The sequence below is a fragment of the Thunnus maccoyii genome, chromosome 22, assembly GCF_910596095.1.
Source record: "Thunnus maccoyii chromosome 22, fThuMac1.1, whole genome shotgun sequence".
Classification (NCBI taxonomy): Eukaryota; Metazoa; Chordata; class Actinopteri; order Scombriformes; family Scombridae; genus Thunnus; species Thunnus maccoyii.
Genome location: NC_056554.1, coordinates 804629 through 830214, shown reverse-complemented (window position 1 = coordinate 830214; position 25586 = coordinate 804629). Strand labels below are relative to the sequence as shown.

General features: G+C 39.4%; 1 protein-coding gene across 1 annotated transcript; it reads right to left on the bottom strand.

Annotated features, from left to right (window-relative positions):
• Positions 1 to 4296: 4296 nt before the first annotated feature.
• On the bottom strand, positions 4297 to 24641 carry cd99l2 (CD99 molecule-like 2). The gene is made up of 12 exons (XM_042401177.1): positions 24105 to 24641; positions 23849 to 24022; positions 19671 to 19733; positions 17422 to 17472; positions 16990 to 17118; positions 15318 to 15398; positions 10453 to 10521; positions 10313 to 10366; positions 10098 to 10217; positions 9302 to 9367; positions 8156 to 8213; positions 4297 to 7681 (listed from the first exon to the last, which is right to left on the bottom strand). Exons 2-12 carry the CDS (start codon positions 23907 to 23909, stop codon positions 7663 to 7665), a joined length of 771 nt encoding a protein of 256 aa, XP_042257111.1. The 5' UTR covers positions 23910 to 24022; positions 24105 to 24641; the 3' UTR covers positions 4297 to 7662.
• Positions 24642 to 25586: the final 945 nt, after the last annotated feature.

The window sequence follows — 25586 nt, the reverse complement described above, 5'->3', positions numbered from 1 at the left end:
AGGAAGAATTCAAATGTCCAGTCTCTTTCATGACTTTTCAAATGGTTTATTTAATTGGTTGATATTAGTAACAAGTAGGTGTAACATATTGCCAGAGTTATAGTGGAATAAAAGAGAAAGCAGAGTTAGGTTTCACTATTACACTTCAAGCAATGAAGACTGTCCAACATTCAGTTGTCAGAAGGACACAGAGTTCAACACTCGTAAGCTACAGTTACTGTGTATACAGTATGAAGAGAAAAGCATGCATCAAAGTGTCTATAAGAACAGTATTCTGTGTAAGTGTGTACGTGTTGTATGTGGACAGCCTTGCAAAGCCAGCCCCCAAACATCTTGTGTCTTTGCTTCTGGGTTTCAAAATGGAAAATAAAACATATTCATGCATTCAAATGTGTTTCTGAATCCAAAAGTGAGGTTGAAAGATTTGGCTGGCTTTGCAGGACTCTGTGACAGGCACTGGAGAGGACAGTCCGAGAGGCAAAGTGTTTGACAGAAGTGGTCAGTGTCATGTGACCGCCTCCACACGGGCTCTGTTCAGAGGAGAAGACCTCAGGCAGACACACTTCAGATAATACAACACACAGTTTGGAGACCAGGTAGGTATTTTACAAAGCCAGCTAACACAATATTCCAGTTTGTAGTTAAGGATAGGAACCAGGCTTGCAATGGCACTTTTTTATGTTGCTATGGTAACAAATAACAAATTCATAACAACGCCTGTTACAAACTGGGGACGTGGGGTTTGAAAGCTTACCTGGGAGTTTATGTTGCATTCACATCATATGTGATGGATGGTAGATTTCCATATTAAAGACTTGCGAGCATTCATGTTCTCAAGACAGTTGTATGATTACAGAGTTGTTTGTGTAGAGCTACAACAATTAATCGATTAGTTGCCCACTATTAAATTAATCACCAACTAGTTTGATAATCGATTAATCATTATTACGACTTCAATGTTGACATGAACGCTATTCACAAGTCAGAACCTCAAAACTTTGACATGACGTGAACACAACATTTCCAGGCAAGGAGGGTCTGATAAAAGCTGCCATGGAGTTGCATTATGGGAAATGTAGGATCCAGAGTTTTTGTAGCTTGATCCCTACCGTGGACAAACAGTCAGCATATCTCAGCCTTTGCTGCTTCGATTCAGACCACTGTATTTTTTTTTTTATCAGTCTCTGACAACTCCCCCAAGTTTATGGAAGTGCAATACCAAATTTTAAGTCAGAATTAACAGTATATCTTTATTCTGATGCCTTAAACCTGAAGTACAAAGCAACATTCTGCTGACTGACACACAGAACCATGTGTTTGTGTTTTTGAAAGGCAAGACTTTATAAGAAATGACAGCGTGGCCGATGATTATGATTTAGTCATGTCAGCAGTCACTCAGTTAGCCCAAGGCTTGCTTTCATCTAAGGCTGTCACTTTTTATTAGTTTGCATGTCTGATCCACTGCATGACCTTGCTGTCCTGTCAGTAAACTAGGCTAATGCAAACTAACAGGCTGTGCTAAATGAATCATTATGACCCCAAACTATCTGAGTAATGTGATAAAGCTTTTTGGATTCAACACCACAGATGGAAAAACGATGGATGAAAGTAAGGCTGTTTGCTAGCTTGTCACTCAGTGAGGCAGTGGAGACACTGCAAGAGGGACATGTTTGAATTCATTCAAACAAAGCTTGTTAGTTAGAATTTGTTAAAACTGTAAAAACTACTTTGAAAGCATATATGGATTTGCTGGCAGCTTATGTGCTGACATGTTCTGTTGGTGTAATGTAGAATGCTCCTAGAAGCACCTTTTTATATACTGTATATAATTATAAATTGTCAACAGTTGTCAAGTCTAAATATGTGTCTTTAGCCAGGTTGATCCAGTGATTTCCATCTAACATACAACTAGGGACGGCTGCTTTCCTTTTTTTTTTTTGCCATGCTGTTGTAGCTTTTAAACAGCGCTTGTGAAATGGCAAACCTGGACTTTGTAAAGAGTGAGCTGAAATCTCACTTTACACCTCAATTATTTTAGCATGCTTTGTAAAATGCCTCCTCTTCAGACCAGTAGTGACACCACTACTGCTACTTTGGACCTTTCTTGCTCTGGCACTGTGTACACCTTCCAACTGTCTTCTCTACAATGGTCTGACCTTGACAGCACACCAGGCGGTCTGTCTCAAGCCCTACAAGAGAATACCCCACCAGAGTCCAAAAACCTGACCATTTACAGGTATTTAAAGCAGTATCAACATCCACAGTGCCAGTAATAACTGAGTCATTCACACATGTATTTAAGTGAGGATTGTACAAGATCAGATGTGACAAGTGTCGTTCGTTACACATTATTTGTGAGATATCAGGTGCAATTTATTGCAGAACAAATCTGCACTTTCCTTTCGTGGACGTAAAAATGTCCCTCTCTACGTCTTCACACACTCTACTCTTCCCTCTAATCCATCAAGTCCTAATCCAACCATCGCAGCTAATTCAAACGTTCACATCAGACTGCAGGGACATTTTAGTTACAGGTTAAAGCACAGAATCCTTCATTATCGTTTCAAAACCGTTTTGCTTAAGTGCATCACTTACAAACAGATAATTCAATCCCAATACATAAAGGCAAAGTCAATCTCAATCAATGCTACATCTTTGGTGAATTTTAATTTTTGCTACAAGCTAGAGGTTTTTGCAATAGCAGATATCTAAGATATGCAATACATTCATTAACAGACAGGTTTGTTATTTTGTGTTTTGTGTGAAGTTCAGCTTTCAGCAGCCTGAGCTTGATGTAACACCCGCACCTCTCAGTCCCCTGGGTGCTTTACCCCCACCCTCCTCCCATTCTACTAAGTTAACCACCCAGAGGACGTGAAAGTCGTGGCTGTTGCTCGTGCTCAGGTGCAGCTACGGGGGTGTTCAATGAATACTGCAGCGTGTCCCTGTGGGGGCTGAGCAGGGTATAAGGCAAAGAGAGAAGCACCATTTGAATACACAGCTGACTGGACAGAGGTGGTCGTCCATGCGTGACTTACAAAGTGTGCTGATCAGTTTAACAGCTTGCTACTCCAACTACTCATTGTCTCTGAACACTAACAGACACTAATCAGGTTCAAAAAGCAGCTCAAAAACCACACTGATGTTCTCAGCTGCCAAGACTACAGCATTGACCACAGATCTCTCAGGGTCTGGTGCACAAAGGTTCCGTTAGACTGGTGTGCTGAGTTAGGCTGATCTCAATTGTTGCTCTTAAATTCAAAATGTATACATCTGTGTTCCACACAGTTGGCTCGCTTGTAGGTGCGTACGGTCCTTAATCAAATGAACAGCAACAAGGGAAAGACTTTATAAATGCAGTTCTGCTGTTGCTACACTCTTCACTAAAATTTATGATGGTTAAACCTCTATTGAGCTAAGCACCTTTCTAGGGTTATGGTTAGGGTTATGGTTAGGGTTAGGATTAGGGTTATGGTTAGGGTTAGGGTTAGGAAGAACTCATAGTGGATTTGTCTTGCTTAAGATTGTCAAGAACCAGCTGGCTTAATGAACATACTGTACATGTTTGTAGTTTATTTGCCACAAACAAAGCTTATCTTTGTGCAACCAGCCTCTGAGCACAGTGTTGTATAAAGAACAGTGACAAGCAGCTTGGAGTGTTCAGGGACTTTGAGAGAAGGAGCGACACAAAGGAATTGTGGGTAGAAACGGCTGCTTTTCCAAGGCAACATGGAGGAGACCAGGGTGTGGCATTCAGTAGGACTGTGCTGCATCCATCAGATATGTAACACACTTGTTTTATAGGCCTTCAGTGCAGCTCTGTCTAACACTATTTACAGCTCATACAACACATACTGCTTCACTATCTGACATGTTTAAGGACATGATGTAACTCACTCAGTCAAAACCTGAAATCCTTCACACATTCACTTCTATCAGACACTATTCAGATCATGTGCAATGCATGATGGTAGCTGGTTACCAATCATCGCTTATGCCACGTTCATGTCATGTGTGTGTTGTTTTCTTCTTCTTCAGGTTTTAAAACATATGTAAGCTAGGTGGTTCAAAAGCGTGTTCAAAGTGACTGGCTGGAAGGTGCAAGCTGAAATGACTATCCTGACGAGAGTGGTCTCTTCCAGGATGACAATGCCCCCATCCATAGTGCACGAGGGGTCACTCAATGGTTTGATGAGCATGAAAATGATGTGAGCAGTCACCAGATTTCAACCCAGTTGAACACCTATGGCAGAATTTGGACCGATGTGTTAGACAGCGCTCTCCACCACCATCATCAAAACCAAATGAGGGAATATCTTTTGGAAGAATGGTGTTCATCCCTCCAGAAGAGTTCCAGAGACTTGTAGAATCAAGGTGCACTGAAGCTGTCCTGGTGGCACGTGGTGGCCCAACACCTTATACACTGTATATAGCTTGTGTATTTTTTTTAACCCTCACACGACCAATTCTGCAATCACACAGCTTTAAGGTGTCTCATAATGTGAACACTCAGTGTCACCTTCCACACATAACATGAATGTGGTCTTATTCACGTTTTATCCAGTATCTTATGCTGTGAAATAATTTAAGCCCCACTATACAGGCTTTTAAATACTAAAGATTGTTCTATAAAATGACGAGACAGACTAAATACAGTATCAGACTGTTTAGTAAACAGTGAATGATTTCAGACGCAACCAAGGTCTCCCAAATAAAAGCTTTCTCGCTTAGGGAACAAATGAGATTCCAGGAGTCTTTAGGAAAAACATTGGCAATACAGAACAAACTCACTCACCAGGAAGCAGTATCTAGCTACAAAAAGTTAAGCTGAGTTATTAGGAAAAGTCAGTTGGGTACAAAGTGTAAAAAGAGCAGGCTAGAGTGTAAACACACACACACACACACACTAAAGAGTATAGTCTAATGCTAAGAGTACAAACACAGAACTGCTCACAGTAATATGTACAACCATCACAACTGTCCAAAAACGCTCGTCACGATACTTCAACATCCTATCGCTATCTAACTTCATCTACACAGCTAAAGCAGACTTCTATTTTTTTTGAAATGCATATTATTGTAATCAGTATCATCTCTGTGGCAGTGCCGACTCCTCTTCCACTTCATACGTCTGTCATTGATGCTCTGACATCGCATCAATACCGCCACTCCATTAAAACTTCAACCCTTGTATTTTTATTCCTGTGGCAGCTAATTTGAACTCTACCAAGCTACAGGGAGAGGACAAAATAAAACATAGTAAAGACCTCAGTATGCTGCAAACGAAGCTGACAAGACTTTTTGTGAGTACAAACAACTGCGACACCATGAAGGCCTCCGACTAACTGGAAGGTTTGTTCCATATTTGTGTAAAACTACAAAGACGACCTAAAGACAGAGCTCCTGGGAGGGAGATCAGGGAGGCAGTGTGATGCAGTCAGAAGGAGGCATGACAGCAAGCTTTTCATTCTGCCTTCAAGTGTAGCCAATCAGAACAAGTATATATACTTGCCTTTAAAAACCTTAAACAGTCTAGTGTGTTTGAAGCATAATGAGGTCTTAACATCATCAAAAACGTGAAAGCCCCTGTCTAGGATTAGAGCATTCTAATATCTAAGAAGACACAGAATAATGCTACATGTAGGAGCTTTAAATAAGCACATCACAAAAGCAATATCTATTACAGAACTATTATACTAAATCTTTATGTCCCACTGTTGTATGTCAAAATTCATATTACAGGACTGTAAAAAACTGGACAAACTTTTAATAATTTCACTGATTCCGAACCAAAAACATTTCAGAAATAAATTGGTTTTACTGACTAATTTTAGATAACTGAGTTCACATGTTTATATTTAATAACATTATCATTGAATTATATAATATAATATCTTATCCCTAGTTTTGTACTGGTAATTAGAGGAGGAGTAATGAAGTTTTTGACCAAAGTGTTGCTATGGAGAAATCTGAATGTTTTTTTTAGGACTAAAGGAAACACATAATGTATTTGGTGAGAAAAACTAACAAGAAAATTCCACAGACTTTAATTTGTTGTCTTTATCAATTTCTTCTTGAGGCTTACAAAATGCTTGGGAGTTGATAGCTGTCTGGCGCAGAGCTATTTTTATACATATCCCAGTCTTCCCAGTAGAATTTCTCACTACATGTAAATTCAAAGTGGCCACTGTGGGAGAAAGGATCAATTTGGAGTTGTTCCAAAAAAACATGGCACCTCAAAATTAAGACATAAATAACCAAACAATATAAGCTAGTATATTACTTTCTTCAACAAAAGTCACATTTCACATATTTTCTGCCTTGTCCATGAGCCTCATCACAGCCTGATTCTTCCAAACAAAGTGCTGTGGTTTTCTCTTTTTCAAATACTTCACCACTGAAGAAGAAGATCCCTTTCAAATGAGTTGAGAAAGAAGAGCACACACTGCATTTTTAAGCTTAAACTGCAGAGGAACTGATTTAGCTAGCATCATTTTTTTTTTTTGCTACATCAAGTGTGGTGAGTCCTTGTTTATGATTCATATTTGGTGCTACAGTGAAGACCCTGAACTGTGAGTGTTACAGGGCTGAACTTTTACCAGGAGGAGTCTGGTAGATTAATGACTGTTCTCACTACAGTTGTTTTACCATCACCACTTTGGAAAACCAAGCTTCTCCAGGCTTCCTTCATTAGTGTCATTAAAGGCTAGTTGAAAAAACATTTCATATTAGGCTATTTACACTATAAAAAGTCACAGGTTGTAAGTAGACAGAAAAATTTTGACGCCTTAATTTTCCCCCACTGCAAAAAGATCCCAATCTGAATAAGGCAACTTTGTACATTAAGATAGACAATAAGAGGAGGGTTGAGATGGAGTAGCATGTAGCGACTAATGATGTAACTGTCACATGATGTAAACAGCAGTTACCTGTCGTAACTTTGGTTCTATGAGTGTGTACCTTTGTCTACTAGTGGATAACTAACTAATAGTAAAAACGTATCAGAGGACAAAGCAGGTACCAAATGTAATGAAGCCTGTTGTCACTGATCACTGATTGTTAATAGATAACACTCATAATAATAGAGTCAACTGAAAACGGAATAAAATGTCACATTTTGTAGGAATAAGGGAAACTTATGACATTAGTTGATATTAGTATTGTTACATGCAGTAACTCCAGTTGTATGTGCCTCACCCTCAGTTTAACATGTTACTTTTCTTATCAGTAAGTGGCTACTGTAATGTCAGATTATTACATTATCTGCATTTTATCACATTTCACAAGTGATAACATAATCAGTGGCTACAAGACTTTGAATAGAAATCTATTCAAAGTAGAAATCTATTAGGAATATTGTCAAATGTTCTTCATTTACTCTGGTTTTTTTTTTTTGTTTTTTTTTTGTTTTCTTATTTCCATCATTGTGCATCAACAAACAAACCAATGTGATGTGATGTGTCAAAGCGGGAAAACTGAGAACTGGTGCATTCCAGTTAAAGTCAGGAAATTCCTGATTACACTTCACATCTTCAACTCATATTAAAAACCACCATGAAAAAAAAACACACTGGGCATGTGTCAAGGTTCTCACTGGTGCGATCGGTAGCTCTGCCCAGGGACTCAGATATTCTCCAAAAGCTTCCTTATCCTCCTTCTGATTCACTGGACGTTCAGCTCCCTAAACATGTTCCACAATGTACAGTAAAAACAAAATTCACTTACATACAAGAAGCCAATCTGTTGCCTTTTTTGTTTGCCAGTATTCCACCTTCGCTGTGTGAGGAGCTCAGCAAAAGGCTACAACTGAAGCTCCAGCTCACAGAGGAGAACTCACACACTGAAGGCTGCTAACTGTAAACAGACGCTGTTAGTTTTGTTTAAACTACTATATACACATACATTTGGCAAGGTTCAATACACTGCCATGTTTACAGCAGAGGATAAAAAAATGGTGTTCACATTCAGCGTAGAAGAACAATTCCCAGCTTCTACAGCACAGAGCTGCAGGAGCTGCAGGATCAACAAGGACATGCTACACAACAGACAGTCTATCCTGTAGCATGGTGTGTGTGTGTGTGTGTGTGTGTGTGTGTGTATGTGTGTGTGTTTGTTTATGTGTGTGTGTGTGTATGTGTGTGTGTGTGTGTGTTACACAGCATTCTCTGCAGTGGGAGGTTCAGCACTGGGTGGCTCCAGGAGAGTCTGTTGGACTGCAGAGGCAAACAAACAAACAGATGATGGTTGATACACAGATCATCTCTACTAACAGACGGTCATTTAGAAAGCAGTTAGAGTAAAGATAATCATTTCAAGTTTCACCAATTTTCACCAAAAATATACAGATTCTCTCAGACAGATCAGAATGTTCCTACACTAGTAGAAGGTGAAGAGAAAACACTGACGCACTGCTGATTGTGCTCAGCTAGTGAAGAAACAGACATTACTGAATATCTGTACTGCAAAGGATGCTTTGTTTTTATATGTATATATGATTCACATTAGATTCTACTTTTGCAGTCCATTAATCTAAATTTCATATTTTACTTTTTTTTTTTTTAAATAAATGCAAATACATTTCCAGTTTATAAAAACTAAATCAAATAAGGCTTAGCAGGCGTGAAGCTCTGGGTTTTTACTTGAGGACAGGATTTGTGTGACCTGGAAAGAGGTTTAATATTATACTTAAAGTCCAACTCCACTCAAAATGTTATTTTTCTTCTTGTTCCTTGAGTTGGATGTTTGAGCTTCACTGTGCAGAATTATAAATGTAACAGAGTTTGTTTTCACATTCATCTGCTGAAAAAGTGGAAAGTTTCTCTGTGCTCATTAAAAATGTGATTTTAAGGGGCGGGGCCTATGAGCGTGATTTGTGACATCACAAACAGTTGAAATCGTGGTCCGGTATTCAGTTTACACAAGTGTGATGTGGAAGCTTGAAGACTCTAGTGAGATACACTGAGAATGGACTTCACAGTGAATTAGGAGACATCTTGTGTCCAGCAGTTTAACTTTCAAAGTAAAATATATTTACATATTCATAGATTCTGGAATTTTTAATGAGGGAGAAGGAGTAGATGCCATTTGAAGGATTTTAACATGGTAATTATACTTTTTTGTTCCAAGCAGAGTATTTTTATATGTCATAATACATGTCTGGAGGGGATCTTTAATCATTTGTTCTTGTTTTTATTAATCCCCCAACTTTATGGAAGTGCACTACTACTGCACAGTGGTAATAGATGAGACTAGAAAAGAGATGTGAGCAGATGTGAGCAGAGTGCAGCAGAGTGGAGTTTACCTTGGGGTTCTGTAGCCACCACAGCCTCAGGGTTCTCAGCTTTCACCATGTCAGCGTTCAGACTCTCTGTCAACACAGGAACAGACTTAGTGAGCATCAACAGATACATTTGTCAGTGGTCCACTTCCTCTGCTATCAGCCAATAATCATTAGCTTCTTTTGTTTTTTTGGAATGTTTTCATTATCCAGAGAGGTTTAAGAGAAGCATGTAACACCAGAAACAGATTCATATCTCATGTTCTGTTGTGGTTTTGTTGCTCATGGTTTTATTAACAGGCCCTATTTGCTGCTTCTGTTATAGGGCGTACAGTAGTAGTTGGATAATTCCTTCTTACTTTAAACTGCATGAATGCTACTAACTCTGAAGCTGGAAGCTTCTATAATAGAAATAATAATATAGTGCACTTTTTATATAGCATGTTCTTAACAGTTTGTAAAAAAGATATCTGCTTGATTTGACTCATTTAGATGACTGAAGGTTCATTTAAGCTTCAGACAAACTTGAATACATTTTTGCACTGAAGGAGGACTGTAAATTTTGTCCTCCATCACTTACATTCTCCATCACTCTTCTAATGGTCAGTATGAACAGGAGGAATGATTACAGCAAGAAAAACAGGTTTCACTGTTCATTTGGGCTCCTGACTGTTGTTTTAAGACATACTTGAAAAATTGTGAACCCGTCCTTTAAACTTACATAAAGGCTTGTAAACAGCATGGTTTCAGTATTGTCAGTTATAGCTGGCAGCAGTAGTCACACATTGAGGGACTGACTCCTCTAAAACACATGACTTACGTTGCATACCGAAGCACAGCTTCTTCTTCTGGTAGGAGATATAGCTGCTGATTGCACCCACCAGCGCCATGGCAACAGCACTAACAATCCCTGCAATGGTTCCCACCTCTGCTGTGGTCTCTGGAAACACACACACACAGATATACTGTAAGCTCAGGCAGCCTGACAAACACGTATTTATGAACACACACTACAGACAGACACACAACACCCACCATTGTTGTCATCATATTGATTAATCAGATCACTGTCACCACTGGGACGTCCACCTGTGGAACACAGAATAACAGCCATGGTCACAGCTGTCTGGACTGTTGCTCTCTGTACTGACAGGGTTATACAGACCAGACATTACCTTTGCCTTTGTCAGGTTTGTAGGTGTCGTCTTTCCCAACGTCAATCAGATCACTGTCAGAAAATCCACCTGAGAATCGTGACAGAGATGATCACCTCACTGAAGATAAAGAGTGAAACCACTGAATAGTAAACTGTAACTTAAAGGTGCAGGAAAAACAAAATCCTGAATTTGAGCTTGTTTTGTCATTCATGAGGTTGCTTTAAAACACACAGCACAGACACATACACATGCAAAATTGAAACAGATGGATGAATGAAATAGACAAACATGACACGTGTGTGTGTGTGAGACTCTTAAGACCTCTTCAAACAAGGAATATGAAGGGTTAGGGTTAGGGTTAGGGCCAGGGTTAGGGTTAGGCAGTTGGGGTTAGGGTTAGGGCCAGGGTTAGGGTTAGGGTTAGGGTTAGGGCCAGGGTTAGGGTTAGGCAGTTGGGGTTAGGGTTCGGGCCAGGGTTAGGGTTAGGGTTAGGGTTAGGGTTAGGGCCAGGGTTAGGGTTAGGCAGTTGGGGTTAGGGTTCGGGCCAGGGTTAGGGTTAGGCAGTTAGGGTTAGGGTTAGGGTTAGGGTTAGGGTTAGGGTTAGGCAGTTGGGGTTAGGGTTAGGGTTAGGGTTAGGGTTAGGCAGTTGGGGTTAGAGTGCGAGGAGCGCTCTCCATCACTCCTCACAGTGAATCCACTGATACATTCTCACATCACTTTCATCATTTAACGTTATTAGAGCAAATTATGCTGCCAGTCCCACATACACAAGTATTAAATAAGTTAAGTTGATACTCTCATTTAATTCCTATTTGCTCACAAGATGTACTGTATGTAAAGCATAGTTGGCATGAATGAAAGTTGATAACATAGAGAGGGTGGGCTGCTCTGATTATATTACTGTGCTTGTCAAATAGTTTTTACAGACTGATCTGAGAAGATTGATTTCCTCAAAGCCTCAAAGTTGGCTCTGTCACAGTGTTTCCTGCTTTATTAAACCAATTTTGTAAAGTGATGATGATAAAGATATAAAATTTATCAGTGATGTTAAAGGTGAAAAAAGATGCACATTTCTCAACCCTGCTATACCTGTATTTTCTGATTTTCTTATTATTTTGCTTTGTTCAGGACACTTCTGGGTGTCATCCTTTGGGCAGTGGGTGTGTAGCCAGCAGCCAATAACAGCACGCAGGAGGTGTGAGGTCGGGACTTGCAGCGTAGCGACCAGGTTACATCGCTGTCTCTCTCCTCTGCTCCGCTCTGCTCTCTGTCTCTGTATCATGGACGTATAAAGAGCAGCAGGTCTGTGTGTCTGCTTGACTGAGCTACACACACGCAGAGCAGAGAGGCTACAGCTGACAGGATGAAGCTCTGTATGCACATGTGGGTGGTGCAGGGTGTGGGTGTGTTTATTTGTACTTTAGAACATAACCGCCGTGAAACAATCAGAAATTTTATTTATCTGATTAACGGCTTTGTTCTCACCACCGCCGCTCGTTCTCTTCATTCACTCTCTAGCTCGCTTGATCTCTCTCTCTGTCTCTCTCGAAGTCTAACTTTACTTTAAACGAAGAGAAATGTCCTCCCCTCATCCCAGTAATGTCTTTGTACTCCCTCGTGCTACAATGCAACATGTAATGTAAACATAGTCTCTTCCTCTTTGTTTCATCTGATTTTGCAGGGAATCTGACATTTAGAATAACTGCATAGAAACAGCCAATCTTCTCACTGATGGTCTTGTTTCATTATGTAGGTCATATAGAGGCATCAGATGCATAATGAGACTGTTTCATAACCAGTTCAAAGTTCCTTGTAGTTGCTTTAAATTGCTATTTGGTGTTTAGTGTAACTGTGTTTAGTGCACCTGTATATCATCATGTTTCTAAATTAAGTTTTCTGTACCTTTAACATTTAAACTGGTTTGTCTACAATCAATAATTTATACTCACTATATATGACAATATATTTAAAGGTTGGATCAGTCATACAGCTTATTATATGATGAATCAGAGTAAATATAATTATTAATAAAAAATATATTTTGTTTATACAAGATCACCTACCTACAAATAAGGGATTATCAAACAGAAAAATGGGTGAAATATGCATTTTAGGATTTTAGAAACCTTCTTTTCAGCAGTTACAAGCTATGCAAAACTAACACAGGAAGCAGAGGACAGTGATAGACTGTCAGTTGGAGGAGGGGGGGAAGGGGGGTGTCTGGGGGCAGCAGATGGAAACAATGAGCTCCCTCTCATGAAGAGAAAAGACTTGGAGGGATGTTCTTCAAATTTCTTGTGTCGCTGCAGAACAGAGGACTTATTGAATCAGACTGTGTGTTTGGAGATCATGAAACTGTCTTTCCATTAAGTAAAAAGAAGGATGAACTATTTTGGGGGGCGACAGTCCAGATGGAGACGCTACAAAATGTGAAATTCACTGGAATGTGACAGCATCTCAGGAGAATCTCACATCTTACATCTGCAACCTGATGGGAAAAGTCCATCATTCAGATGTTTTGTTTGTTAACGTTTTTCCTCATATTTCTCTGCGCTCTTCAGTTACGGAACAAGTTTTTCTTCAGTTAGGTTTGAGCTCATTTGAGCCCGTAAAACAATCTCAGACTGTAAATCCTCTGATCCGTTACCCTCTTTAAACATTACACAAGTTATTTTATTGGACAGACAGCTGACCTGTGGTTCAATTTTTCTTTTTATATATTATTTAAAATGTGTAATTTTGTTTTGGATCATTTTATAATCCAAATATATATAATGACAGGAGAGTGTCATATCTAACATTTTTTTATTCTTTGATTTTGCTATGAAGTGAAAATACCGTCTACCTCTAACTACCTCAGCACAATGGTCCAATAATCCACTATTTGTCACAATCCTGTCACTGTCCTGTCATTTCTGTCTTTGGTGCGTTGTTCTTGTGGTCCCTGGCCTCCTGCGCTCTTTCACCAGCCTGCTTCTCCCTCCACACCTGCCCTGCTCCTAGTGTTTCCCCCAGCCAATCAGCTCCTTGCCTGTTCTCCTGTGTAGTCACCTGTCCCCTATTCCCTCATTAGTTCAGTTTGTATTTATGTATTTACTGCATTTGGGTCCACCTGCTCTGCTCCTTGTAGCATTTGGTCACTTTCTCTGTGAGAGTAAGATGTTCAGATTGATTTCACTCTCATGTCTGTATGTTCAGTATGAAGGTGGACGTGGTTAGCCTAGCTTAGCATGAAGACTGGAAGCAGTGGAAAACAGCTAGCCTGGCTCTGTCCAAAGTTGAAAAATACATGTACCAACACCTCTAAAGTGCTCTGATTAATGTGTTGTTTCATCTGTACACAAACAGAAATGTAAAAATGACAGTTTGTGGTATTAGGGAGTAGTGACTTCCCAGAATGCTGCACAGAAATGCAAGGCAGATGGATACTAGAACTGTTGTTTGTCAAGAAATAGTTCACTCTTAGAAAGCAAGCTAATTAGTTTCCCAAAATATTGAATTAGTCCTTTTAAAATGATGAGAATAAATTGTGGGACAGATTTTTACAAATTGTGGTGCAACATGTTAATCCTGCTGGTATTTTTTTACTCTAAATGTGAGGATGAAATGTTTCTGATTACACTTTCTAATAATGTATGATTAAATCTGAGCAAGAAGTAAAACATTGTGTCAATAATCCCCAGTGACTGCACTGCTAAACAAGACAAGTCTGCCTGTGGTTCCATTTTGGAGAAAAATACACCCTAGAAATAGTTTTTAATCTGAAAATATGTTTAGTACTTTTTAAAGGATGTATGTGAGAGAGGTGCAGAGCTTGAATGGCAACGGAGTGATGGAGGCAGCATGTAAAATGAACAAGAGAGGGAAAAAGAAAGAGTGCTCAGTGCAGATGAGTCTATAGATGTAGTGTGCAGTATACAGTACTTCTAATGGAGAGAGGTATCATACGAGCACTGGTACCAAACAAAATTTTAAAGGAGACATATTCTGCTTTTTGTGGTTTTCGGTTATTTATCGACTGTTATGATGCCGGATGTCAAACATGATCACTTCGCTTACGTTTTTTTCCAACTTGACAATGAGCTGACATCGGCTCGTTGCGCATGCCCATAAACAGCCATCTGTTCCATAGCCCTTGTTGCTAAGGTTGTTGCTAAGGTTTTTCCATGTGTTGTTTGCGTTGTCCACACTCATATTTCGGATCTGACTGTGGCTCCAATATGTAGAGAATCGTCACCTTCTCAAAGTTGACGATTCAAGTAAAGAGCAAGAAGAAGTAGTGAAATCTTGCTACTGTAGTTTGTTTCATGGTTTGTTCCCAAGCTGCTATGCAGCTTCCAGGAGCTAACCAATCAGAACAGACTGGGCTCATCAGGAAGAAGGTTTTAAAGAGACAGGAGCTAAAATGGGCTGTTTCAGACAGAGGCTGAACTGAGGGGCTGCGTTAAGGGCCAATATAAGATAAATAAGGAGTTTGTAACTGTAAATCATGCAAAGATATTTCAGTAGAGCCACAGAATATAAATATATACCTGGGAATGTGCAGAATATGTCCCCTATAAAATAACCATTTATATATACTCTATGCCACCATTAAATCATAAATCATGACATACTATTTATCAAAGCCACTATGTGTAGAACTTATGTAATTAGAGCATTTAATTTTTAGATTATCTGGATATTTTTGATCTGCACTGCGGTATTTAAATTCTACCACTAGGGGGCACCAAATTCAGAAATGTTTAAATCCTACACATTGTGGCTTTAATCCCACATGTTTGTATTCATTAAGTCATTGGATTTAATAGATACTGGTGATTTAAAGTGTTACCAAACTATAAGCTTCAAATGCTAAACCTATGGAAGACACTCCCACCCACCTCCCTGCCCCTTGTTCTTATCCTTGCCACCAATGTCATTGTTGGGGTCCAAGGCATCAGCCAGGTCAAACTCATCAGCAGCTGTAAGGGTCAAAAGATCAGTGACACATGTTACAGCAAAATAAAGGCAAAAGCAGGAGTAAAACTACTTCTACTGTAAACTGAAAATAACAACTGAAAAACCTAACCACACTACAAATCAACCAATTTCATCAAAAGTCAAAATGTGATTGCACTGTGAAATGTTTTCATGTGATTGTCTTTATCTATTTTACTGCACAGGACTGTGTGGACATTTGTGCCCACATATACTGGATATTTTATATACTCTTTTATCAGTAAAGAGCTGGTACTTAACAGAGCTGTGAGCTGTACCCATACACTAATAGCTCATATGGTAAATTCAGTATAATGTACATTTCCATAACATGTACTCCATCAGTACAACAACAGAGTCATGTCATACTCACCACTCTGCTGCTCTGTTTCTCTTTATAATACCTGTTTACCATCACTTATGAATTCCCATTGCTTCTGCTTTGCTGATTTTTCAGTCGTTAAGCTACCGTCAATAAAAGTGCACACTCCCCGCAGATATTTCACATTAAAAGCCTACCAGGAAATGTCTTATTTCCATTAGAACCACTGCATCTGTGCAGTAAGTGTTGAGTGTCATGTCAGACGCATTTTTCAGTTGTCTGTCTCTGGCCTATCTGATGGAACAGCTTCTATTTTAATCAATACAGGTGTCTACATGAGCTGTGGAACAACTTGCTGGAGCTAAACAACTAATAATAAAAACGGCTAAGTGGAACTGACTGAGCTTAATTAGTGAGTGAGAACCATGACCCAACCCTGGTATCAATATTTGGGAGTTTAACTAAATCCAATATCAATATATTGGCCAATAGTAATTTTCTTTTTTTTACATATACACATAACATAAACAAACAATCTTCATATGTATCACTTGAATTAGTTTTTTTTAAAGAACTGTGACTAAGACACATACGAAGGTGGACATTTTACAATGTAAAAATCAACATGTCAGCATTCGTCTGGTGGACAAACTATATAATGAAGACACGTTTGTCAGTGACCTCAAACATACTGTTTGGCATTTCTGTACTGCAATTTCTTGTTATATATGCACTGATACCAGTAAACCCTAACCCTAACCCTACCCCCTAACCCTAACCCTAACCCTAACCCTACCCCTAACCCTAACCCTAACCCTAACCCTACCCCCTAACCCTAACCATAACCCTAACCCTACCCCCTAACCCTAACCCTACCCCTAACCCTAACCCTAACCCTACCCCCTAACCCTAACCATAACCCTAACCCTAACCCTAACCTAACCCAATAAATCTTTGATAAGCCAATATCGGTTGATATATCAGCCTACCTCTGCATTAAGACAAATAAAAATTGTGACCTGATAATAAAGACAGAGAAGAAGACAGAGGATCAGTTATTACAACTCAACTCAAATGGCCGACTGACTGACTGACATTGCCATCCATAAGTACTCTTAGCATAGTGGTGAGTATGACATGAATAAGTGCTGATCATGAATGTAGTAAGACTACAGATAAACAAAACAGCAAATTAAAAAAAGAAGCAGAAATGGGAGATTAGAAATAAAGGGGGGGGGGTTGCATTTTCTCACCTGGCTTTGGTTTGGGCTTGACTGGGGCCTTGGTGCCTGTGGGGAGCTTAGGCACAACCTTGGGTGGAGCTTTGGTGGTGGTGGTGGTGGTGGGGCCATCATCTTTAAAGAAGTCTTCAAGATCAAGCTCTGCAGAGAACATTGAGTACAGTCATTATTATAATCATCCACTGACATCAGCAACATTTTTACAGGTTACCTCATAGTGCATTTTTACCAAATTCAAATTAAACTCTTTTTTTCTTCATTACTGTTTCCTGTTGGTTTCCTGTGTCATTAAGCCGTGCACCAACAACAGCAAACATCAGATTCATTTATTAGACAATGAACTTAACTCCAGCCCGTCACTGTCCCTACTTAAACTCATGTTGTATTACATGATATTATAGAATTAAATATTCATCATGTCAGTAGCTGCTGTGTAGGTCTTACCTCGTCCTGGTCCACCTGCTGGTGCTGCTGGCTTTGGGGAGGGGGTCACTGCTGTGAGGGTGAGAGATGAATTATTGTCAAGTTTTAGCTCCTTAACTAAATATCATATATACTTCACATTTCTAAATGCATGCTTCACATTTCTAGGTTTTTAGATGTATTTTCTTAATGTTCAGCTACTTATAAATAAACATGTCCTGACAGCGCTGATGGAGTTCAAAATCAAACAATTCCACCGTATAAACCTGAATCTGTGAGTAACAGCTGATCTGTGTAGATGTTATGCGGATCACAGAACTACTGTCAGATCCTGACCGATTCAGCGTAATGAAATTGCCACTGCTGTGCCGCGTACATAAATACACACAACCTCTTCCTCAGTTTAGAGACGCACTTATGGTTTCAGCTGCTGTGTGATGCTGCAGCCAGCTGTGACACACAGCCAGTTGTGACACAGATCCAGCTTTGGGCAACAAACAGAACATCAGTATTGATGTTTCTGTGAAATCCCGGATACGTTCGGTGACACCTGAATAACATTGTTGTAAGATTCAGACATTAATCTAACATGTTTCAGACCTGCCTGAGTCACATTAATAGCTGTAGTCTATTTTGATGGATAATTCAGTAGATTATGTTATAGATGCAAAATACTAGAGAAGCAAAGTACATGAAAGTTGGTTTGTGATTTATGTGCACACCTCTGCTAATTAAAGATGGAATTTGAGGCTTTTGTATTCTCTGCAGTTTTCATTATGGACCAATGTCTGTGCTGAAACAGCTCTGTTCACTCAAACAGATGCAAAACAAGGGCAAATTGCATTCAGCTGTAAAACTTTATGGGTGTGTTTGCGCCAAATCTTTTGTGAATAAGACCTTAAAGCAGGGCAGATTGCAGGTGCAAATGCTGCGCAATTCACGGTGCTATTAGCGGGCACAATCCATTCTTTGTGGATCTGGCCCTAAATGTATTGTTTTTGGCTAAAACCATGCACTAAAGCAGGAGAAGCAGGTACACCTCTCAGTCAAGGGCAGCTGTAGAGAGCATGTCACTGAGGCTAAACCTCTAGAGGTCACCCTTGATGGGCAACTATCATGGCAGAATCACATAGACAAAATAATTGGAAAAATGGGGAAAAGAGTATCTATTTTAAGAAGATGCTCCTCTTTCCTTACACCAAGTACCACCTTGTAGGTTATACAAGCCTTGGTATTGTCTCATCTTGACTACTGCTCAGCAATCTGGTCAGGTGCAGCAAATAAAGAGCTGTACAAGCTTCAGTTAGTGCAGAATAGAGCAGCACATCTTGAATGAGAGAAAATATAGACCGAATGCATGCTGATCTTGCCTGGCTGACAGTGGAAGACAGATTAATATGTATGTATATATGTATGTATGTGTAAATAAGTGTGTGTGTGTATATGTGTGTGTGTATGCACATACAGTATATATGTATAAATATATGGAGAGATGCATAGAGAGAGAGTTTTACATGGTTTTTCAATGTTTAGACTGTTTTAATTGGGGTGGGGGGGGCAGGGTTAGTGCTGTAATTGCATTTATGTATGCATGTATGTGAAAGCATGTGTATAAATGTATGTTCTTAGCTTGGACCCGGGGAAGAGAAGCTGTTGACTTGGTAACAACTAATGGGGATCCAAATTAACAATAAACTCCAAATGAGTTCAGTTTGCGGAGGAAGTTTTGTCTTTGATGGCACTTTTTTATTAGAATCTTGAAATGATAGTTTGTTGAAAAAAAAGAGATTTAGTTCTTGTAATTATGAGATAATGTTCTTGAAATTATAATACAAATCTTTTAATAATGAACTTTTCTGGATGCAAATTGAGAGCTTGGCATGTAAAGGAAGAAGTTTCCTCAATCTGTCCAGCGCTGTAGCTGCTGTACCTCTGAAGACTGAGGTAGTGTCCTTTCCTTATTTGTTCAGGGAATTTACATTCTACAATTTAAAAAAGGTAACGCCAGCATTTTTTTTTAGGATTATTTCTTTTAGGTAATCACAAAAATAAAGGATTCTGTATTTTTCCATCAGAATGTGATTCTGGCAGCAACACATGGGCATATTATGCCTTTATTATAGCAACAGTAGAGATGACAGGGAGAGAGAGAGAGATAGGGGGCAACATGCAACTAAGGAAAGTCCAGCAAACACATGGAAAAAAATGCAAACTACACACATCAAGGACCTCCACGTTTAAACAGTTGAGTGGTGTTCCATTGTACTTACATGATTTACTGTCATCTTTATCACCATCCAGAGCATCCGCCAGGTCGAAGTCCTGAGACAGGACTAAATTCCAGACAGGACAGACAGAGGAAGCAGGCGTTACATTGAATCTGACACCTTCAACACAAACTGTCTTTAAGTCTTTGATTAAAACTTGATTCATTTAGTAGAGATATGACCATTCAGTAATCAGCATTTCAGGCCCTGCTGGTCTTACACAGACACAAAAACCCCTGGGCCCCGGGGCCACACTGTGCCAAGAGAGAGCTAATCCTCTCTGTTTGTTCTCTGCACTCCAGGCCACAGATCATTTACCAGGACTGACACAAAAGCAGAGACAAACAAAAACTGGAGAACCTCATTGGCTGCCACAGATAAACACATGGTGAGTGTGTGTGTGTGTGTGTGTGTGTGTGTGTGTGTGTGTGGTCGATTGTTGACTATATGAATGTTTGAGCATGCAGAGGAAACCTTCACATTCCGATTACATGTCTACTCTCACCTCTGTCTACAAAGCACTATACACAGTTTTATTTACAGAATATATAATAATACAAATCATTATAATTAAATAAAGTTCAATTTAAAATCACACGGTGTGAATGAAACAAGGAAAAACCAAACACAAACAAATTTAGAAAATTAAAGGGTAAACAATAAAAGTCATACATCGTTATACATTTATATATGTCACTTTTTCTAATAATAACTTTTGGTTGAAGTTGGTTTCCTGCACATAAACTACTGAACATGTATGTATGTACTGTATTACCTATAGCTTTCTAATTATTATTTATTGTAAAGTTATTACTTCTTATTGTTTAACTATCTAATTCTGATTTATGATGTGTTTTTACTGATTTCTTCCTTTATTCTGACTCTAATCTTTTGTGTCTCTTTTTGTATTCTGTTTCTTGTATTGCTGTAACACCTCATTTCCCCTCTGGAGATCAATAAAGTCTAATCTTATAACTCCAGTCTTCTTGCATTGGTTTCCTGTTCATGCCAGGCCAGATTAAAAGATGGGTTCATAAACAACAGTCAGGAGTCACGATGAACATTGAACCATGTTTTTCTTGCTGTAATCATTCCTCCTGTTCATACTGACCATTAGAAGATCCCTTCATAATGACCTTACAATGGAAGTGATGGAGGACAAAATCCACAGTCCTCCTTCTGTGTAAAAATGTATTTAAAAGTTTATCTGAATATGAAGCTTCAGCGTCCAAATGAGTCAAATCAAGTAGATATCTTTCAATCCAAGTTACAGTCTTTTAGTGCCAAAGTCCCTCTTTTTCTTACTATACTTCCACCACAGCTCAACAGGGAAACACTGTCCGAGGAAACACAAAGAGGGAATTTGATGCTAAAAAGACTGTAACTGTGTCAGATATCCACTTGATATGACTAACTCAGACTGCTGAAGCTGAATATAAGCTTCACATCAACTTTTAAATGAGTGTGTGGACACACACACACACACACACACACACTCCATCACTTAGAAAACCTCTTTCACTGTTCATATGGACACCTGACTGTTATTTTAAGACATGCTTGAAAAATTGTGAACCTGTCCTTTAATGTTAGTGTCTATCCTTTAAGGATATTTTGTCGTTGTTGCCTTCATTCAGTGTCTGACAGTACAGACAGACAAGAAACTTTTGGGTGGGGGGGGGGGGTCCCCAGCACGAATTGAACAATATGAGATTGGAGTTGGTGTGTAATTACATGATACTGTATGAGCCTGAAGGCATCAGTATGCATCAGTATGCTTGTTAGATCTTCTAACAGCATCTGAAACCTCTTTTCTGATGGCAGAATTGGTGGTGATGGTGGTGGTGGTGGTGGGGGGGGGGGACGACGACTCATAGTGAAACCACTATAAGGTTTCACTATGAGTCATTTTGCAAACCAAATATAGCCTATTTCAGTTTTAAATAATTGTTACAGTAATGTGGCAATACACCAACAGAGGCAGTGAAGAAGGCTACTAGCAAGTAAACCTGAAAAACTCAGGATTAACATGTAAAATATTGACTGGATTTGTTCCACCAAACTTAAAAGTCTATGTTCCATCAATTTCTTGAGGATGCCTCCTCATTATTCAAAGAACTGAGGCAAAATCCTATGAGAATAAATCCTAGTGTAACTCATCTGTCTGGAATAAACTCCCAGCTGCCATTAGTGAAGCTCTACAATCCTTCAATCTAGATTTACACATAATCCTCTGATGTGAATGTAAGTCAGGCTTAGCTAGGTTTAGTTTCAGTGTGCTCTTAGTTACAGTAAGCTCCATTTTTGTTCCTTAAAGGATGGAGCAGCGTGCGGCATTCAGGGACCTCTGTTATAGCTATTTTTACCATGGATCCTGTTACGAGATCATCCAACACATGCCAGAGATCACCTCTCCTGTCTCATTTTAAATGTTCAAATGACAATTTGGACCTGACTGTCTGCTAGTCCTTGTTGACAAAAATCACTCAAGTCCTTGTTCAAAGTTTGCTGTGGTGGAAGTGATTTAATAGCATTCCGGAAATGCGGTGAGCTTACTGACACAGAACTGATCTGATACAATAGACTGACCCAGAGCAGAAGGGATGGAAACACTTTATACCGTAAGATCAAACAATTGGTAACCAAAAGGTAGGGAGGTAGGGTAAGGGTTAGGGTTAGGGTTGCATACAGGATCAAGGCAGCATAGTAAGGGGGGCGGGGGGGACTCTCAGGTAGGTGAAATCAAGGGGGCAAGAACAGGGGGGGGAGTGCTGCATTCAGACAGGATCAAATAGGTCAAATCATCAGGGGTCAAAGGCAGGAAAGACACAGTTGGCATCTTGTTGATGATGAAGGGGTTGTTCCCACACATCACTTGATTATCAAGTCTCTACCCAAATGTGTATTTTATTCTTCATCCTCCATGCTGCCCCACCCACCTACAGCCCAGAGATGATGGGATGCCTTCACCTTAACCACACCAACCTTTACCTCACCCTAGAGCTGCAATTATTCTATTCATCATTTAGTTGCCAACTATTAAATTAATCACCAACTACTTTGATAATTGATTAATCATCATTAGTCATTTTTTTATGAAAAAAAAAAAAATTCTCCAGCTTCTTCAGTGTGAATATTTTCTGGTTTCTTTAGTCTTCTATGACAGTAAACTGAATATCTTTGGGTTGTGGACAAAACAAAACATTTAAGGACATCATCTTGGACACCGATGAACATTTTTCACAATTTTCTGACATTTTATGGACCAATCAACCAATTGGTTCATCGAGAAAATAATCGACAGATTAATCGATGATGAAAGTAATCATTAGTTGCAGCCTTACCTCACCCCAACTAACTGTAAATGTAACCATTTTCAATGTTTTACTAAAACTATCTAAACATAGGTATTTTCAATCTTAGGCGTAAGCCCAACCTCCAGGTTTGGCTCCTGCTCATAACCCTGCTTATAATACATTCACATCATTTGCATCACATGTACATAATCTGCATCACATTGCATTTAATAGCAGACTGCTGGCTGACATCATTTTTTTTCAATCTATGACTGCAGCTTTTTAGTCGTTCCATCATTTCAACACATGGATCATCGTGCACTTCTGAAAGAGAGAAATAATAAAAAATAGAACGCTTGTCTGGATGGTGTAATGTCAGGTGGAGACCACGGACGTCTGAGGACAGGTGATGCAGTATCACCTCAACTTCATATTCATCATCAGTGTGTGTGACGTTATCATTTTCAGCATGGCATGTGTAATAGTGATCCAGACAGATAGGTTACTGTGGGTGGTGCCATGCACATCACTGATCTATAATACCTATGATATCTAAAATAACCTGCTGTGACTACCTCCACAGACATGATGTAATAATCTGTTACTGAATCTATTACAGCTGCTAGTATCTGTTAGAACTGCATCAGTACTAATACCTAGATAGAGTACATGGAGCCATGCTGTAATAACTGATCAAATACAGGACACATGGATATATATCAATTTACTGAAAGAAAGGATGATTCATCAGTGGGTGTGTCTCTTTAACGGTGTGCCTGTGGGCCGGTGGGCCGGTGGACCGTTACTCGGCCTTGAATCAAAGTGCGGCACAAAAGGCAGAACATGTGGACTTGCTGAGGTGAGCAGGACAAAGCCTTAACTTACCTTCCAGCGGGAGCAGCAGCGCCAGCAGAGCACACACAAACCACAGAGAGCGTTCAGCCATGACTCCGGTGTTCACACACACAAACACAGTGTCCGAAGCGAGAATACAGCGGTTAATAAATGGCCCGTCACCGTTAGAAGAAGCGTCTGCAGCCTGCCGTTCACCCCGTCTGTCTGTTGGAAAACCGCAGTCTAGGCGTTCACTATGGCACTCGGTGACACTCCCACACACACACATATACACTTCCTGCCGCACCTTTCAAAATAAATCCATCTACTCGCTAGCGAGCTGTTGTCTCCAAACATAAAAGTGAAGAGTTAGCAGCACTGACTGAGTCCCGACAACAGTTTAATACAACTGTGTGCCTCTCTTGTATTAGCAGTATGCTATTTAGCATTGTGCTAACATGGAGCTAACTGAGTTTCACTTCTCTGTCTTACAATGACATTACCTCATTGGGAGGCATGCAGTGTGTTGGACAAGACTGACATGCATCCTAATCATTTTGGATTTAGCCTACACGTGACCGGATTTATTTACTACAGGGGCCCTAGGGACAAAAGTGAGCTGCTGGGCCCCTGTTTAGCCCAGCTGTTCCTCCCAAAAGGTGAAGAATCGTTTTTTTTTACATAAAGTAGTAAAAATGCTCTTTTACAAGTAAGAGTCCTGCATGCAGACAGATGGACTTTGTTATAGATTAAATTATTGGACTATTGTTGCTAATGCATTAATGGATAGGTTCACAATTGTGCCACATGTGTGTCTTAACACAACAGTCGGGTCTCCATATGAACAGTGAAAGAAGTTTTCCTCACTGTAATCATTCCTCCTGTTCATATTAAAAGATCCCTTTCAAATGTGCTTTCAATGTAAGTGATGGAGGACAAAATCCACAGTGTGTCCACACAGTTATTTTGTGCAAAATTGCATTTAAAAGTTGGTGTGAAGCTTATATGAGTCTTCATCAGTCTGAGTTAGTGATATCAAGTGGATATCTGACACATTTACAGTTGAGCCTGTTGAGCTGTGGTGGAAGTATAGTAACAAAAGGAGGGACTTTGGCACTAAAAAGACTGTAATGTTGAAAAACATCAGAAAAAAACATACACATGCGTCAGTAAAGTTCAAATCACGTCAATGGCTGATTTTAGAAGACGTGAAATCAATGTACTGTATGTGGAGACTGATGAATGTAATAATGCTGCATATCTGTGAACATTTGTTGGATTTTCGTCTTGATCTCTCCATTATCATTATCTAATAAAGACGTAAAAAAAAGCATCAAACTGGCTAGCATCATCTTTAGAAGCATCCAAACATTTTCCATAAAAAAAAACACCCAGATTTTCTTACAAACTTGAACATAATCCCTTCCACCTATCTCCTTCATCTTCACATACATTTTGTCACCAGGTTTTTTTCTTTTTCTTTTATCTTGAGGAGTTTCTTCAAATGAGTTTCTTCATTTGTGACTCAGATTTACTTTGACACAGTGTCCTTTTTCCCCACATTCATCTTTTCTACTATCTTCAACTGGAGAGTTGTGTTTTGTTGACAGAGCTTCTTGGACATAAACACTGATTAGGCTTGTCCTCCCAGTCACAGGGTCACTGTCCTGGTGCAACAGCCTTACATTCTTCTCTTTCCAAGACATTTTATATACACTCTTCAAAACCAGATTTAATCTGAATTAATATACTGAATTCTTTCATTTTTCTTATAGAGCATTATGGTTAT